At 52.6% G+C, this 16158-nt stretch overlaps 8 protein-coding genes across 8 annotated transcripts; 2 read left to right on the top strand and 6 right to left on the bottom strand.

Moving 5' to 3' along the window:
* Nucleotides 1–75: 75 nt before the first annotated feature.
* On the bottom strand, nucleotides 76–1131 carry ASPBRDRAFT_58329 (ketopantoate reductase family protein; the record flags this gene model as incomplete). Its single annotated transcript, XM_067627881.1, has 1 exon — nucleotides 76–1131. The coding sequence occupies one exon, from the start codon at nucleotides 1129–1131 to the stop codon at nucleotides 76–78; it is 1056 nt and encodes a 351-aa protein (XP_067475552.1).
* Nucleotides 1132–1502: 371 nt separating this feature from the next.
* Nucleotides 1503–2552, bottom strand: ASPBRDRAFT_133639 (sterol desaturase family protein; the record flags this gene model as incomplete). The annotated part of the gene is made up of 1 exon (XM_067618534.1): nucleotides 1503–2552. The coding sequence occupies one exon, from the start codon at nucleotides 2550–2552 to the stop codon at nucleotides 1503–1505; it is 1050 nt and encodes a 349-aa protein (XP_067475553.1).
* A 1953-nt stretch (nucleotides 2553–4505) lies between these two features.
* On the top strand, nucleotides 4506–6547 carry ASPBRDRAFT_133683 (GMC family oxidoreductase; the record flags this gene model as incomplete). Its single annotated transcript, XM_067618538.1, has 5 exons — nucleotides 4506–4885; nucleotides 4935–4964; nucleotides 5012–5888; nucleotides 5946–6447; nucleotides 6501–6547. The coding sequence occupies 5 exons, from the start codon at nucleotides 4506–4508 to the stop codon at nucleotides 6545–6547; spliced, it is 1836 nt and encodes a 611-aa protein (XP_067475554.1).
* A 198-nt stretch (nucleotides 6548–6745) lies between these two features.
* Nucleotides 6746–7135, bottom strand: ASPBRDRAFT_199433 (uncharacterized protein; the record flags this gene model as incomplete). The annotated part of the gene is made up of 1 exon (XM_067621327.1): nucleotides 6746–7135. One exon carries the CDS (start codon nucleotides 7133–7135, stop codon nucleotides 6746–6748), a length of 390 nt encoding a protein of 129 aa, XP_067475555.1.
* A 523-nt stretch (nucleotides 7136–7658) lies between these two features.
* Nucleotides 7659–8866, top strand: ASPBRDRAFT_68488 (zinc-dependent alcohol dehydrogenase family protein; the record flags this gene model as incomplete). The annotated part of the gene is made up of 3 exons (XM_067628997.1): nucleotides 7659–8210; nucleotides 8288–8642; nucleotides 8692–8866. The coding sequence occupies exons 1-3, from the start codon at nucleotides 7694–7696 to the stop codon at nucleotides 8864–8866; spliced, it is 1047 nt and encodes a 348-aa protein (XP_067475556.1). The 5' UTR covers nucleotides 7659–7693.
* A 164-nt stretch (nucleotides 8867–9030) lies between these two features.
* On the bottom strand, nucleotides 9031–10990 carry ASPBRDRAFT_134172 (uncharacterized protein; the record flags this gene model as incomplete). The annotated part of the gene is made up of 3 exons (XM_067618580.1): nucleotides 9031–9943; nucleotides 9992–10131; nucleotides 10181–10990. The coding sequence occupies 3 exons, from the start codon at nucleotides 10988–10990 to the stop codon at nucleotides 9031–9033; spliced, it is 1863 nt and encodes a 620-aa protein (XP_067475557.1).
* Nucleotides 10991–12325: 1335 nt separating this feature from the next.
* On the bottom strand, nucleotides 12326–13822 carry ASPBRDRAFT_133913 (uncharacterized protein; the record flags this gene model as incomplete). The annotated part of the gene is made up of 2 exons (XM_067618560.1): nucleotides 12326–13618; nucleotides 13661–13822. 2 exons carry the CDS (start codon nucleotides 13820–13822, stop codon nucleotides 12326–12328), a joined length of 1455 nt encoding a protein of 484 aa, XP_067475558.1.
* A 531-nt stretch (nucleotides 13823–14353) lies between these two features.
* ASPBRDRAFT_47251 (uncharacterized protein) lies at nucleotides 14354–15803 on the bottom strand. Its single transcript, XM_067625818.1, has 3 exons — nucleotides 15112–15803; nucleotides 14817–15046; nucleotides 14354–14741 (listed from the first exon to the last, which is right to left on the bottom strand). The coding sequence occupies exons 1-3, from the start codon at nucleotides 15521–15523 to the stop codon at nucleotides 14367–14369; spliced, it is 1017 nt and encodes a 338-aa protein (XP_067475559.1). The 5' UTR covers nucleotides 15524–15803; the 3' UTR covers nucleotides 14354–14366.
* Nucleotides 15804–16158: the final 355 nt, after the last annotated feature.

The following is a 16158-nucleotide window of genomic DNA, read 5'->3' on the forward strand; positions in this document are numbered from 1 at the left end:
TCCTGGGCTTATGCTTGTTTGATTTGGACCCAGAGCCCCCTTCGCAGTGTTCCCACACGCGAATTCCTCGCCGACTTAGCGCCCTTGGCTACTCTTAGCCAAGATTAGCTGGGTCAGGCACCGATTCGTAGGACAGTCCAGCCCCAACTCCTGGCCCCGTCGCACTATCCATCCATTAATAAACGCGATCTCCGTGGCTCGACCAGCTCGGACATCCTCGCGCATACTGCTGGAATTACTCGCCGTCTTCTCAATATTACCGATCAGCTGCTCCTCCAGACTGGCGACGGAAAATAGTTCCTGCACGTCAGGAAGACCCTGGAGCTCCGGAAGCCGACGGAACACCCGTGAGATTTCCTGGAGAAGCTGACGTTGCATCTCCTGGAGTTCGGAATTAGCTAACAGCGAGCCGTTCCGCACGTCCAGCAGCGCCGTCAGTGGATTGACCACGCAGTTGGTCGCGAGTTTCAGCAGCTGGGCCTGGTGGAGCTCCATCCATGGCAGTTCGGAACATCGGATGATCGGTGCTTCGACCAGCCGAGTGATGAGAAATCGAGTGGATGCTGTTGAAGAGGATGATGGAGATGATACTGTCAACGAGGATGATTCCTGTTGGCCATCGTCGACGATCCCCAGCGCGCATGATCCGGTCAGCCCGGCCAGCACAGCTTCAAACGGCGCTTTTATGTAGACTCCATGGCGCATAATGCCAAACATGTAGGTCGGTCGTGTCAGCGGGTCCGGGAATAGATGCTCATTGAGCTCTTCGATCTGCCCTAGGCCATTTTGGAAGAGACAGATGACGGAATCCCGTCCGAGCCGGTGCTGGATCGATCTGAGAGCGGGGATGGTTGCGCTCGCCTTGACCGCTACAATCAGGTGGTAAATGGGTGATTCTTCGCTGTGGTCCTGTAACTGTAAGAGTTCGGAATCGTACCCGGTGCTCTCTTGGGTTGGCCCCTCTTCTCCAATTTGGAGACGCAGCTTGCTTCCCCCGGAGAGAAAGTCTCGGTATGCTGACTCGCGATGGAGCAGAAGGGTGATGGGTGGGGGTGCGGGGAGGGAGCGAAGGGAGTGAGCGATCAGAGTGCCGATGCTTCCTAGTCCGATGAGGTGAATTCGGGATGCCATTGTGCTTGCCCGTCTATGCTAGAATGCCAACAAGTGGAGGTGATGTGGAAGTTGGAATGTTGTTCAATAACTGTACTAACTCCGCGGCTATTTTGGTGGCCTTCGCTTGCGGAGGCATGCGGGGCTGCCCCTTGTTTCTTATTGTCCATCTACAAAAGCACTAATACTGCACCCCATGTTTAGTTCCATAATATACAAAATAACACTGCCATATCTGATCTGCCAAAGAAAAGAACAAGACATATATTCATAAATTTCCACCCCATGAACCATCATTATATACAACTCCTGCAACAAATAAATCACAGACCTCAACCCATCCATAAATACATCCAATCCTCACAATCCCCCCAGCTTCCCTCATACCATGACTAAAACATCGGCCATCTCACCGTATTCTCATAATCCACATTATCCTCCTGACTTTCAATCCGCTCATGACACGTCCCAAAGATCTTATCCCACAGGCGGGTCTGCTTCCCATAATTATGACTCTTCTTCCACCCCTTGCGATGATGCAAATCATGGTCCTCAATGACCAGCTCCGCCCCGATCAACCTCAACAACCAATCCAGCGTCGACGGCGGCGACGCATGCATCCTCAATCCACTATGGCCCGCCAGTTCCGTGAACACCACATACTGATGACAGATCCACCACTCATAGAACCCCATGGGCATGCCCATCAGTCGCATACTGAAATACGTCATCAGCGGGATGCCCGCGATATCGAAGAACTCCTGCTCCGTGTCCGCGTACAGGGTGAGAAGTGGGTTGGGGTGCTTGGTGAGATGGTGCGTCCGGTGGTATTTCCACAGACTGCCCACGTCGTGCATCAGTCGGTGGTACCAGTAGAACCAGAAGTCGAGGATGATCCCGTAGAGACCGATCTCGAGTGGGAGCCAGCCCCAGCTCAGCTGGGCGGGTGCCTGGCTGACGCGGTAGCTGAGGAAGACGGTCATGATGGGGCGGAAGGTCGAGGTGGAGATTAGGGATCGGACCACCTTGCCTACCCCGACGTCTGGGACGCCGTCGCGGCCGTGTTGGTCGCCGTCGAGGAAGCCGAGGGTGTGGCCTAGGCGGCGCATTACTTGGAGTTGGTGGATGGCAATGAGCTTGAAGGCGAAGGAGTAGAAGAAGAAGGCGGCCACGGCAGTGAAGTTTTGGCCTGTGTAGGAGACGTAGACGTGGTGGACGGCGAGAGGGAGGAAGGCGTGGTAGAGGACCCAGAAGTGCTGGGACCAGGTTCTCATGTGGGGGATCTTCTCGGTCTTTTGATGTACGGGGACCTCTTTGTCGAGGTGTTCCGGGTGCACGCCGAGGATCTCGTAGAACCAGTGCCAAATGGTCCAGTCGGCGCGATCCAGCCGGCGCCAGGTGGACTTCATTGAGTCCTTGGGATTAGGGTGTGTACTGCTCATGGCTGGGCGTCAGTGGGTGTGGGTAATGGTGGTGGTGATGTCAACTCATCAGCGAGGATATCCCTTGTGGGGTGAGGGAGGGGTTGGCATGGCTATATAGGGCTGGAATGTTCACACTGCGGCGGGAGACGACCATCTCCGAATGCGAATAGGCAAAGTCTCTCATATTGATCGCATGTGATTGAGAATCCGGGGGAAGGAGGGCTCATGTGGGCGATCGGATATTCTGAACGGGTCAAGTTTTGGGGGGTTCGTTAGGCCGCTTAAACGAGGGGAAAATCGGCCGCGGCTTTGCAGATCCCTCGAAAAGAAGGCTCGTCGTTGGTTGGCGAAGCGGCTCAGCGCTTGACTCAACTCTGAGGATCCTTGACACATGAAGAGTCGCTGCTTGTTGGGAACAAAGTGTGCCTCGGACCGTCCTCTGGAATGTTGGGATGAAGTGGCATGCGGCTGTGAAGCCTGATTGCGGCCACTGATCGATATGTGATGGATGTTCTCTCTTGGCTAGTTGTTACGGGGCTAATGAGATGGTGTCCTAACAGTATATCATCTTATCTCATCATTACACATGGCTTGCTTTGGGGCTGAAGTTCTCTCGCTAGCCTGTCAGCCTGCCGGGGTCAACTATGCATCAGTCGTAAACAGGAATCATCCTAGATGATGGTGCCTCTGCGTGCTCCTGAGGACACTTGTACGGTTGATCACATCCTTGGATGAGATTAGACCAAGCTGTGCATCGAAAAAAATTGAAACTAGATTCGTCGACAGTCCATTTAATGGGGGTGATGGGGATGTGACAAGGTCTCGAAGTTGCAGCAGAGTGGTTCGCGACTATTACCGCATTGGGAAAGCTGGGCAGCGGCCTCGGGATTGGCAACTGGCAAACATTCAAGCATGACCGGTTAATCTCGAACTCTAGGGAAGTTTATGGAATCGGTAGCCTGGTAGCCTGGTAGCCTGTCATGGTAATAGAAGTGCTACGCTGTACTTTAAGCTGAACAGTGGGCCTATAACACGTTGAATTATGCATAAACAGAGCGCAGGCGCCGTTACTGCATCGATAGCATGACTGATCCCACTATTTCCTCACTAGGCCGAACTAACGTTTTACACACCCCCTGTGCAAGCCACATATTATACTCACCACCATTCAGTAGAATCCTAGAGATCGTTATACGTGGCCCCGGACTGTCACCGCGATAGGGATACGAATATGCGCTAGTCAGGGGTAGTCTGGTGAGTAGCCTACACGCCTGATATTTCAGTCAAAGGATGGTGTACCCTCAACCTCGTAGCAAAGCGAGAACAAAAGAGAGGCATACTCCGTACTATTTCAAACATTGGATTGCAGACGATCCTCATCTTAAATAATTACTCAGAATAGAGCGGATGCAATGCAGCTTTAACGGACGACCGTTGAACCCTAAGACATCTTCCGACCCGAATGAAAACAAACAACGCAGTAGACCAAATATAACCGGAAATCAGGAGCATTAAAGCATTGAGTTTTGACCAACAGACCAGCTATACTATTTATTGCTGAGGCCAGCCATGTGGGCGACCCAAATTTGCGCCCGTGGCCCGATAAATGAGGCGGCCATACCTGATTGAACTGCATCTCCGACCGGGGGATCTCCACCCGTCCGGATAGCCGTTTCAGCCTGTCCCCATTTTGGCATCAGGAACCATGTGTCCGTGTGTGCGATCAGGATTGCAAACAGACTTCCGGACAGGGGTCAAGGAGGTGAAACCTAGTTTTGAAAATGTGTAGCACTTCAGCCCGTCGGATTGAAGGGAAATAATGTAGCATATTTAACCCCTGGCGCCGACGGAATGCACATCATTCCCTGCTGAGCGCGTTGTTCTTTGTGTATTCTTCACAGTCGTTCCTTTCGGATTCACTCATTGTAAGTTCTGTACTATTTGTCAATATTTCGCTTCTAACCCTCCAAGATGATCCGTCGTGTTCTTTTGTCACTCGCTTTACAGTGCATGGTCACCGGGACCATTGCCAACCCTGACACTCTTTCGCACAACCACGAACGTGGCCTGTTTGATACTCCGGAATTCGATTATGTGGTGGTTGGTGGCGGTACGGGTGGAAATACTATCGCAACCCGGCTGGCGCAGAAGAATTTCAAGGTGGCCGTGATCGAAGCTGGAGGGTCATATGAACTCGAGTCGGTGGCCGAGGTCCCTGCTGCGGACGTGCTTCCAGTTGGATCGGATCCAGAGACAGCTGCTGCTCATGACTGGGGCTTCGTCGCAGAGAATGTCCCTGGTGCGAATGGCCGGTCCATTCATTATGCTCGGGGTAAATGCTGGGGTGGATCGTAGGTGGCCAATACCGCTGAGAAGGGACAATGCTAACGCATCTATCAGCTCCGCAATGAACTTTATGATTTACCAACGGTTTGTTGTTCTCATAGACCCCTGATCGTTTCACTAACGGTCTATAGGCCGACCATCGAGTCCATGGAGGAATGGGCCACTGCCGTCAACGATAGCAGCTACACCTTCGACCAGGTGTTGCCGTTCTACAAGAACAGCGTGAAATTTACTCCCCCAAACACTCAAATCAGGGCCAAGAATGCCACTGCTGGCTATGATGCCAGTGCTTATAAATCCACGGGTGGCCCGCTGAAAGTGTCGTACGCGAACTACGCGATGCCCTTCTCGACATGGATGGAGCTTGGCATGAAAGCCATTGGCATCAACGAGACGCAGGACTTCAACCTGGGCTCCCTGATGGGTGGGCAGTACTGCGCTTCAACCATCGACCCCAACGGTGAGGTGCGGAGTAGCTCCGAGGAGTCATTCTTGGCGAACAAACCGTCGACACTGACCACGTACGAACACACCCTCGCCAAGAAGATCATCTTCAACAACCAGAAACAGGCGACGGGCGTGCAGGTCAAGGACTCCAACGGCAAGATCTACACCATCAACGCGAACCGCGAAGTCATCGTCTCCGCGGGTGCCTTCCAATCTCCCCAGCTGCTCATGGTATCCGGAATCGGTCCGCAAGACCAGCTCGAGGAACACGGCATTCCGGTCGTGGCTAACCGTCCGGGCGTGGGTCAGAACATGTGGGATCATCCGTTCTTTGCGCCTTCGTATCGCGTCAACGTGCAGACCTTTACGGCCATCGCCAATGACTTCCTGGGTATCGTCGGCCAGTTCATCAACATGGTCGGCTTCGGCAACGGCCCTCTAACCAACCCGATCTCGGACTACCTGGCGTGGGAGAAGATCCCGGCGGCCTTGCGTAGTGCCTTTAGCAGCCAGACCACCAAGCAATTAGCTACCTTTCCTAGTGACTGGCCTGAAGCGGAGGTACGTATATACCTGTATGCGTTTCATGATACAGACAGACAAGCTAATGCGATACAGTACATCTCCGGCGCCGGCTACATGGGCAACGTATCCAACCTGCTCACCAACCAGCCCGAAGACGGCTACCAGTACGCCTCGATGCTAGCGGTCCTCATCACCCCGACCTCCCGCGGCAACATCACGCTCCGTTCAGCTGATACCGACGATCTCCCCATCATCAACCCCAACTGGCTCGCCACCCAGTCCGACCAGGAGGTTGCCATCGCCATGTTCAAGCGCGTTCGCGCAGCGTTCCAGAGCGAGGCCATGGCGCCAGTCGTTATTGGCCAGGAGTACAATCCCGGTCTGGCGGTGCAGTCGGACGAGCAGATCCTGCAGTGGATCAAGGATAACGTCATGACGCTGTGGCATGCCGCTTGCACATGCAAGATGGGCACGGCGGATGATGAGATGGCGGTGGTGGATAGTCAGGCGAGGGTGTATGGAGTCCAGGGCGTGAGGGTCGTGGATGCGTCTGCGTTCCCGTTCTTGCCCCCGGGACATCCTCAATCTACTGTTTGTAAGGTTCCCTTCTACCTTGTGATTTATCGTGGATTTACTGACATGGAATAGATATGCTTGCGGAGAAGATCGCCAGCGATATTATTAACGGGGCGTGATCCATCCTGAGGATCTTATATTCTTCTCTTGTATATTGTACAATATGAACTACTGATCTAATATCATAATGAGTGATATATAAACAATGAGATTATTTCCGGCGGACCATAAACATGTATACACGATCATAAGCCATTACCCTCTCTTCTTCATTCCTTCCCACCCCCTCTTTATACTGAAACACTCAGTGTCAAGATTCAATCCCACCCCCTCCGCTGCGCCTTCTCCTTCTCCTCCTGCTGCGCCTCCAAAACATCGCTATCATATCGCGGATCCAGCTTGTTCAACAACTTATTCGAATGCGGTTTCGAGGTGGATGGAGCGGTGGTGCTGGAACCGGGGCCTGGGAACCGAGGCTGGCTGGCGGAGTCTTCGGGATCGGTCTGGTCGTTGTTGTTGTGGTCGACGAGATCGACGTTCTTTGCGTTGAGGTAGTCGCGGTTCATGGGGGGTTGGTCGGCCATGATGATAGCTGTGGAGTAATTATAGATGAAGGTAATGATTATTGTGCGTTGCGGGTTTTGGGATTGATTAAGGCTTGTGTTTATGTAAATTCGGTTGTATTGTGAATGATATCTGCTTGGCATAGGTGGTGCTTATATACAAATTGGACGATCTGTAAATGGCCACTATTACATCATGGGTATATCATCCCGATTATCAACTAACGTGGACATGACGATGTCTGGCACTTAGAAACCGGGCAGCATGCTGGACTCGGAGAGGATAGTTATCTTACTATACCTATCAAAGTAAATGAGGGATTATATCCAGATTGACGTCAAAGTTAGCACAATGCCGCGTGGGTAGTTGAGCACGCGGGTTGATTGCCTCCATCGGGAAGAAGGCAGACGGATAACCCGGACTTAACGCTAAAGCACATACATTCCTTAGCACTGAGGATGAATAGTTCTATTTCTAATTTCCACTTTCTCTATTTAGCCTTATGAACCCGAACAATAAGAGTACATGTCTCGGATGTCGGATCTCGGAAACCATGCATATAATTAATCTCTATCGGCTCGGCTGTCCTATCCGAACCAGAGTAAAGAACATCCCCAACGCGGGGTATATAGATGAATCTGTATCAACAATTATTCCTCTCTCTGTAGACTCTCCACCAACATCTCAAACAAATCCTAGAAATGTCCCAAGTGCAAATCACCCACCGCCGCGCCGTCCGCCGAACAGACTCCTACACCCCCGACACCCCCAAAGTAAACATCGTCACAGAACCACTCCCTCTCCCCCTCTCCCCCACTGCAGTCATCATCCGCGTCCACGCCGTCGCCATCAACTACCGCGACGCCAACATCGCCAACGGCGGAAACCCATGGCCTGTTCTCCCCCACGGGATATTAGGCAACGACGCAGCCGGAGAAGTACTAGCCACGGGGGAGAAAGTCCAAACCCTAGCTGTTGGAGATCGCGTGGCTCCCATCACAGACACGGAGCAGATTACCGAGCGTGCGACGAAGCGGTCGTGGTTGGCAGCGGATGAAGATGGGGTGATGGCGGATTATATTGTCTATGATGAGAGGGTGGTGTGTAAATTGCCGACGTATTTGGATTGGGTGGAGGCGGCGATGATTCCTTGTGCGGGGGTGACGGCGTGGTCGGCGTTGAGGGGGATGAGGATTGGGTGGACGGTTTTGGTGCAGGGTCAGTATTCCTCTATCTATCTTTGGTGTTTTCGGGGGTGTGAAGGTGGAGGTTTTACTTATGAATCATGGTGGTAGGGACCGGTGGCGTCAGCATGTTTGCGCTCAAGTTGGCGCTCGCGGCTGGTTTGCGAGTGATTTTGACATCGTCGAGTGATGAGAAGCTTCGGGCTATTAAGGAGAAGTATTCTGCTGCTATCTTGACGGTCAATTATAAGGATACACCCGGATGGGATGACGAGGTGTTGAGGCTTACCGATGGTGTTGGCGTGGATTTAGTGGTAGAGAACGGCGGAACGGGCTCCTTGGTCAAGAGTATGCGATGCACACGTCGTGGCGGAGTGGTCAGTCAGGTGGGATATCTGGGGAAGCAGGATCCAGCTGAGCTGCGCGAGCTGGTGCCGACGCTTATTGATCGGAGGATCCATCTGAGGTGAGCTTTGAGTCAAATAGTGGAGATTGAAGACTTACTGACCGGAAAGGGGTATAAATGCGGGCTCGAAGATTGATATGGAGGACTTTTGTGAGGCGCTCTCTGCTTCGAAGATCCTGCTGGATGACCTGATTGATAAGGTGTTTCCGTTCGAGCAGGCCGATGAGGCTGTGGAGTATGTTTGGCAGGGGAGGCAGGTCGGGAAGGTTGTCTTGTGTCTGTAGACATCTTTACTAAAAGGAAGCTCCTAATTCACTCTACCAATTAAGTACAGATGTTGGAAACTCTCCACGTAGCAAGACATATCATGTTAGTCTATCTGGCAAGAATCACAAATCCTGAATAACACTCCCAGCTCATCTTCACCTATAACTCCATATAATCACCATCAATAAGGATTCGTAGCATTCCACCCCCCAAACCTTACCCCCGGATCCAAGACCAACGTCGGATCCAACACCCCCGGATTCCTTTCATCCAACCTCCCATCCCAACAATACCTCTCAAAACACCTCTCACACTGCCTCGACCTCTCCATCCCCACCCTCTTCAAACTCCTCTCCACAGCCGCACACCCCACACACTCCGCCCACTCCCCATCCCACGACCCATTCGCCTGCGTCACAATATCAAAGCTATTCCCAAGAATCTCCCCCATCTGCTCCCGACTCGTCGCCGTCTGCCAGAACGAGAAGTTCGTGTACGCGCTATACGGCGCATTCGCCATGTACAGCACGATCGGGGCGCGGTCGTCGCCCGTAGTGGTGAGGTTGGCGTCACAGCCGAAGAATCCTGGGTGGAGAGTGTAGTTCAAGTTCATCATGGTTCTTGGGGGTGGGATGATGGGGAAGGGAAGTCCTGTGGCGTTGGCGGCGAGGTACGTGTTGTATAGGTTTGTGCCGTTGTTCCAGCTGTATGGGTCTGCGTCTTGCGAGTCGTCCCAGGCGATGAGGAAGTCGGTGTTGCGGGCGGGCTGGATGAGGCCCCAGAGAGGGATGGTTTGGCCGGTTTCGCTGCCGTCGACGAGGTGGAGGGCTGGGGAGGTGTGGGTATTGCCGGTGGAGAGGGTGAGGTTGGTGAATGGGTTGGGAAATGTGGAGTAGGTGATCTCTGTGAGGTTTAAGTCTAGGGTGTTTGAGAAGGTTTTGACCAGTGTGTTCAGGTTGGGGGGTTGAGAGAGTCGTTTGGCGAAGGAGGACTTGGTGGTGGTGGATCGTTTGGCGAATTGGCCGAGGGTTCCGTTGGAGACGCTTTCGAGGTACCAGAGGTTGAAGGCGTTGGCGGAGGTGCCGATGACGAGGCTGAATGAAGTTAGAGGGGTGCGAGATTGAGGATACAAGGTTACCTACGAGGATCGATCGAATCCTTTCCAGCATGTACTCTGATTTACTGGAATGCCGTTGGAAAGCTGGTTTCCAAGCCACTCAGTGGGTGTAAATGCACGCACATCTCCATCCCAGGCGCCGAATTCAAAGGGAGTCAAGTCGAACTAAACGCGTTAGCTTGTAACTCATGGCTTATTAGAGATAGCTACGTACAATTGTCCCATTAGATGGCGGCACCAGAAGGTCGTAGTACTCGGCATCTTCCGGCTCAACTGCAGCCAGATGAATAATTGGCATGGGCATTTGCTGATTGATGAAGTTGCTCAGGTTCCGGATGCCTGAAAACGTAGTGCTCAGTCCGCCAGATGGCCCGGGAATGAACTCGTACGCATACCCCCGTCCCATATAATCACCGATACCCACCTCAAAGCCAGCCAGGTACTTTGTAGCAATCTGTTCGAACATGACCTCTCCGGTGGCAGCGTCAGCAGTGGTGTTTGTGACCGTGAACATTCGGTCAATCTCCGGTTTCCAGTAATCGACAATCTCGTCTGCTGTGGGGAAGTTGTATGATGGAAAGGACACTGCGGGCCAGGATCCTCCAGACAAGCCGGACAAGTAAGTCATGCTCTGTAGGAGTCCACCGGTGCGCTGTGCGTTGGCTGCGGGGAGACGGTCATCCAAAGCACGGATGAGACCTGTCCCCGTGAAGGCTGAACCAAAACCTCCTCCACTAATGGCTATGCCCATGATTGGGGTCTGATTGGTGGAGTTGAGACGCGATATGTATTCTTGGATGTCGAAGTCGTCCAGATTGAGTCGTTTCAGGTATGCATCTAATGAGCTCAGAACGACCTTCTTGCGCCCTTCGACCCATTCCGATTCATCCGTGCTGAGTCCGACTGCCGGTCGGATCCATTGTAAATCTTGTGGACAGGAGACAGGATCTGGAGCATAGCCTTGGGGAAGCTCTAGGGCAGAGGCGAGAGTGGCAGCAGCCGCTGAGATTAGAAGCGACCACATTGCAAGAATGTTACTAGATCTGATAGAGGAATAAGATTGTTGCTGCTAAAGTAGATGTTCTTGGCTTGAAGGTGCACATTTTATAAACATTCACGTCTGAACTCAGCATACTGGATACCATATCCAGGTTGAGGAGTTGATGCATGTGTGCCATGGAACCTTGAGGGCTATCCATCTGTCCTGGCTGTGATTGGTCCCCGCAAGACCTTCTTAATCGGGTATACAGTATGTCGATGGTGCCTGATGAAGGTATGGATGATTGAAGAGCCAGCGCAGCTGAAGTTTGCAAAAGCCGCAAAACAAAGAAGTATCTGCTGCGCATGTTGTAGACAGTTCAGCAGCCATGAATCCGGGGTTGCGATTCGTTGTTTCGTATCCACGATGAGGGCGCCACGATCGACTCAATCCAACGTAAGCTTAGCAGCCACACCAGCCTTCGCTCGTGCCACAGCCGCCGCTTACTTTAGTTGGTAAGACTAAAATCCTGCTACCTACTCTTTCAGAATAAAGTATTCAGTAAGACTATTACCCCAGTATATAGATATGTATATCAGCAGGATCTTAAGGGTTGTAGATGTTTGTTTCTTCTAGTTCTGTAGAAGTACTACTCGTAGATTTTCTTCCATACAAGAATAATAGGAAATAGCAATAGTAGATTTCTGTATGCACTAAAACAAGACTAAACTCATAAAGTAGGCGGAGGCTGTGCCATGAGCGAAGGCTGGTGTGGCGGTGCGCTTCCCAAGCAGAACATATCCGGGAAAAAGCTTCTTCCTACATGGCTGCCTAATTTTATCGACTAATGAGTAGAAAGAGCTATTTGGGGAACTCTAGAGCCTACCGATGGTAACAGCAAACCGTACCCATCAGGTACCAACGAAAGCTTTCAATGACGGTGCTAACGGGTGTCAACGGACAGGTACCCAACTGGCAGCTGGACATACAATTCTATGATTGCACAGTGAGTGCACTATGGGTCTGTGATCTGTCAGAAGTACCATGTGTAAATATATGACCTGTCAAAAGCTTGCGGCTGGAGAAAAGGCTTTACTGCTTCCTAGGGAAGCGCCGTATTACCTCGTGCAATGAGTGCCGATGCAATATTATGCTACGGGAAATGGCATCGCTCTCGTATCCGAGAAAGGTATCTCTTGCGACTTCTTCCGGTCTATCGATGCTGTTACACCGCCTCGTTCGCGACCGTGCAGAATGGAGCGACAATTGCATTTGAAGAGGGAAATAGCTGCGAAAAGTGGGAGCGATCCAAGCAATGTCATTACTATCATACTAGTGCTTTTGTCATACGAAACATACTATACAACTACCATCGACATCTCACGCATCAAGCAAATTCTTCCCCCGCAGTCTCTCACCATACTTGATAAAAATCAAGGGCATCAGCGAGAACACCAACACAATCAGCGCCAGGAGCGTCCCGCCCCAGTTATATCCCAGACGGTCGAAAAGCGGCGGTCCTGCAAGGGGCAGGAATGCGGCGCAGGCGTTTCTGGGCACCAGCATTGCGCTGGTCGCACTCGCAGCGTAGATGCCAAAGAGGTCCACGACGTAGGTTTGCAACGTGATGGTGGTAGACACCAGTCCGAACCCAATGATGCCCGTGCCGATAATGGGCGCGATGAATTGCACATGATACTGGGCAGTCCAGCCGAACAGGAAAAGCCCGCCTGACATGATGAAGCAGGCGATCAGGACGGGAGGGAGGCGCTGCTCGGGTTTGGAAGCGCCGGATCGTGCCCGGGCGATGCGCACGTAGCGATCGAGCAGAAAGCTGCATAGGAAGGCTCCGAGGATGAGTCCCAGACATAGTCCCAGGAAGGCTAGACCGGATGCTCCTTCGGAGAAGCCGTAGACATCCTGGAAGAGCGGCGCGATGGTCGTCATCACCAGGTAGGTGTACCCGTAGACCACGCTGAGGTACAATGTAACCAGGATGAGCATGGGGGACCGGATGAGCAGACGAAGTGGCCGGAGGATAGCCTTGACAAATACGCGACTGGGCGTCTTGTCAGCATCCTCGGGACTCTTGGGGCCACTTTCGAGGTTCTGCTGTTTAGCTTTGCGTTTCTGCAGAGTGACGCTGTAGGTTTCACGGTACACCACCAGGATGAGCAGGGACAGAGTACCGGTAGCAATGGTCGGTAACCAGAAGGCCCATCGCCAACCGGCTTTTTCACCCAGATAGGAGCCGATGATGGGGCCGACCACTGGTCCCAAGGCACCCGTCAAGGACATGATAGACATGGCGCGTCCGCGATTCTCCTCGGGGAAGAGATCGCTGACGATGCCAGGACCGATGGCTGATGCTGCGGTCGCCGCACCACTCAGGAACCGGAACGCAATCAGCATCTGGATGCTGGTACTGGCGGCCGTTCCAGCCAAGAAGGCCACGAAGAAAAGGTTGGCAATATTCAGCGGCCACTGTCGGCCATACAGCTCCGAAAGCGGGCCCCAGAGTAACGGCGCTACGATCTCCCCGAGTTCCCAGATGGAAACAATGAGGGTCCGGTAGAGGGCATTATTGGAATCAAAATGCGACAAGATGGATGGGGAGACCGGGGCTGCTATGATGGTGGACAACTGACTTTCCCGGGCGCAAGTCAGAGCAGTCTTGACATTTGACATGAAGAAATATCGAGGGTAATCTTACACCATGGTTGAGAGACCAGCGACCAGAACGACGGTGATCCACTTGTATGTGGTGGAGCGGGTTTGGGGGTCGAAAGGATCATGGCTGGGCGAGTCCACGTCCACGGGGCTCGTCGACTGGACAGTGACCTCTGTTTCTTTGCAATGACCATCTTCCTCATCCATGGTGGCTGATTATATTACCACCAATAGAACGGTAGAGATGGGATGGAAAAGGTTAATGAAAAGGGAAGGTTAACACAAGATAGAAGACAGCCGATGTGTGAATACAAAAAAAGTCAAAGAGACGGAATGAAGGGGGAGGGGAAGATCGGACGAGCGAAGGGTTTGCGCTCAGGCCGAGGCTGATCAGGCTTGATGCTCCTTTGAATATCTTTGACAGTTAAGCAGATAAGCCCGATAAAAGTACTTTGTCCACTCAGGCCACAGTAAGGGACTAACAAGGAAAAAGAAGGTGGTATCTAGACTCCTGCTTGGCCCCCAGTGGGACTTGCAGGGGCAGGTTGCACAGGTGACTGGCCACTAAAAGTGACTACTTTCTTAGTTGCATGGAAGCTAAATCAACTAAATTAGGTGCTGACGAGGGTTTTTCTACGCTAAAACGGCCCTTTCCCCTCCCTTCCTTCGGCTGCCCTTCTTGGCTGTTTGTCACAATCTCACACCCTCCCCCCCCCTCAACCGGTGATCCTACTCAGCCTCGCTCTCTGCTCTATTCCGAAAAGGGATCGGCGTAGTGCCCGTGTTCCTCGAAGTACTTGCTCATCGTCGGGTAATGCTCGCTATCCTCCGGACAGTAGGCATAGCGCTCAATGCTATGGACGATCGGCTTGTAGTCGGTCAGTCGCTTGTAGCAGGCATTGCGCTCCGGTGCCTTCGACCAGGCCACTAGCTTGTCAAAGTCCTTGCATTGCATCAATTGGCCTTCTCCACCACCGTTCAACAGTTGGAGGGATGGCATCGGGGTATCGTCGGCCTTGCACATCAGATCCTGTCGCAGGGAATCGAGGCAGTGTTCGATGTGACCAGCGGGGATGGAACTCTCTTGTCCGGACCAGAGCTCATGGTACGAGTGGCGCATGAGTTTCTAGTAGAGAAAAGTAGAAGTCAGCTTCTACCTTGTATATGAAGAATGCAGCGATAAATGCAGCGATCTACTCACCAGGCAGTGAAGTTGATGGAACACCTTGATGAAGTAGATCCTCCGGTTCGAATCCCAGGGAAAGGCCCAAGAATCGGACAGACCCTTGCTCTGAGCCCATTCCCAGGTGGGAGCAATCACCATGGGGTCCATGCTCAGGTTCTCCCACATTTCGTCCGCATGAGTCTTGTTCTCGCTCGTATACTCGGAGTGGTGGGAGTAAGGCATATGAGTGTCCCACGCGAGGCCGGCTAGTCATCGAAAGCATTGTTAGACACACTCCTCATAATCATGAGGCTCTAGATAAAGTACGTACTGTACGGGGATCGCTGCTTGGCCATAGCCGCATCAGGGTCCAAGTCCTGAATGGGGACATTGTGACCTTTCTGGAACACAAACCATCCCACGTTCAGCGAGAGCGAAAACAACAGCCCCAAGAGCAGCAACGCAGTCGTCCAGCTGGGGACTCTGGAGGCTCTGGGCTGGGGAGCCACTCTCTCGGAATCCTCAGACAGCAGCCCTTGGTCACTGTCCTCGTCACGGTTGACTTTCTCGTAGGAATGATACATGGTGAAAGCTGGGGAGGGAGCAGGGGAGGGGTTGAGCAGCAGGCGGAGGGGCGTCGGGGGAGGGTAAACGCAATACGCAGACTTTAAACACACCGAGCCCTTGTCACATTTGTCACATTTTCTGACTTTCTGCTGGGGATGTCGGCTCGGAACGATCATGCGATGCCGGCCATGGGGCTGTCGGTGTTGTGGGTTCACAGTGCATGAATAGCTCAAGCTAATGCAAGGCTGGTCAGCACGGCACACCGGTTGATAGTAGCGTCGCAAACAGGTCGTCCATCCTGTCAAATTGCTCCACTAGACGTCGGCCTGCTTCTATCCCACCTCGGATCAATTATCTTCGGACCTTGCCGGTTTTCCCGCTGCTCGTTCCTATGTAATCCCCTTGAAGCCCCCTCGAAGCCCCTCTCGATTCTTGTTCATTCAGCAGCAATCAGTCCCTCAAGTCTTTCCAGTCAGACACTCTCAACTCTCCCACCGCAAAGGTATGCTCACCTTGCCTATGTGACATTGCCTGTGTGACAACTATTCTGCGTTCCTATGAGCTAACATAGCTTTGTGGTAGACTCCTGCCTCTCCTCCAAGACTACCCATCAAACAACCACATCTCACAAAATGCGTGCCGCTACTCTCCTCCTCGTCGCCCTCTCGGCCGTGGCTCTTGCCCTCCCTACCACCAACAACGTCGAGCGTGCCGCCGCTGACGCCAATGTCCGTCAGATGGACGAGCTGACCGTTGCCGCCATCAGCAAGTAAATTGGTCCAGCGGGGTAATTACCAAGGAAAGGATACAT

Source organism: Aspergillus brasiliensis (assembly GCF_001889945.1).
Source record: "Aspergillus brasiliensis CBS 101740 unplaced genomic scaffold ASPBRscaffold_13, whole genome shotgun sequence".
NCBI classification, from domain to species: domain Eukaryota; kingdom Fungi; phylum Ascomycota; class Eurotiomycetes; order Eurotiales; family Aspergillaceae; genus Aspergillus; species Aspergillus brasiliensis.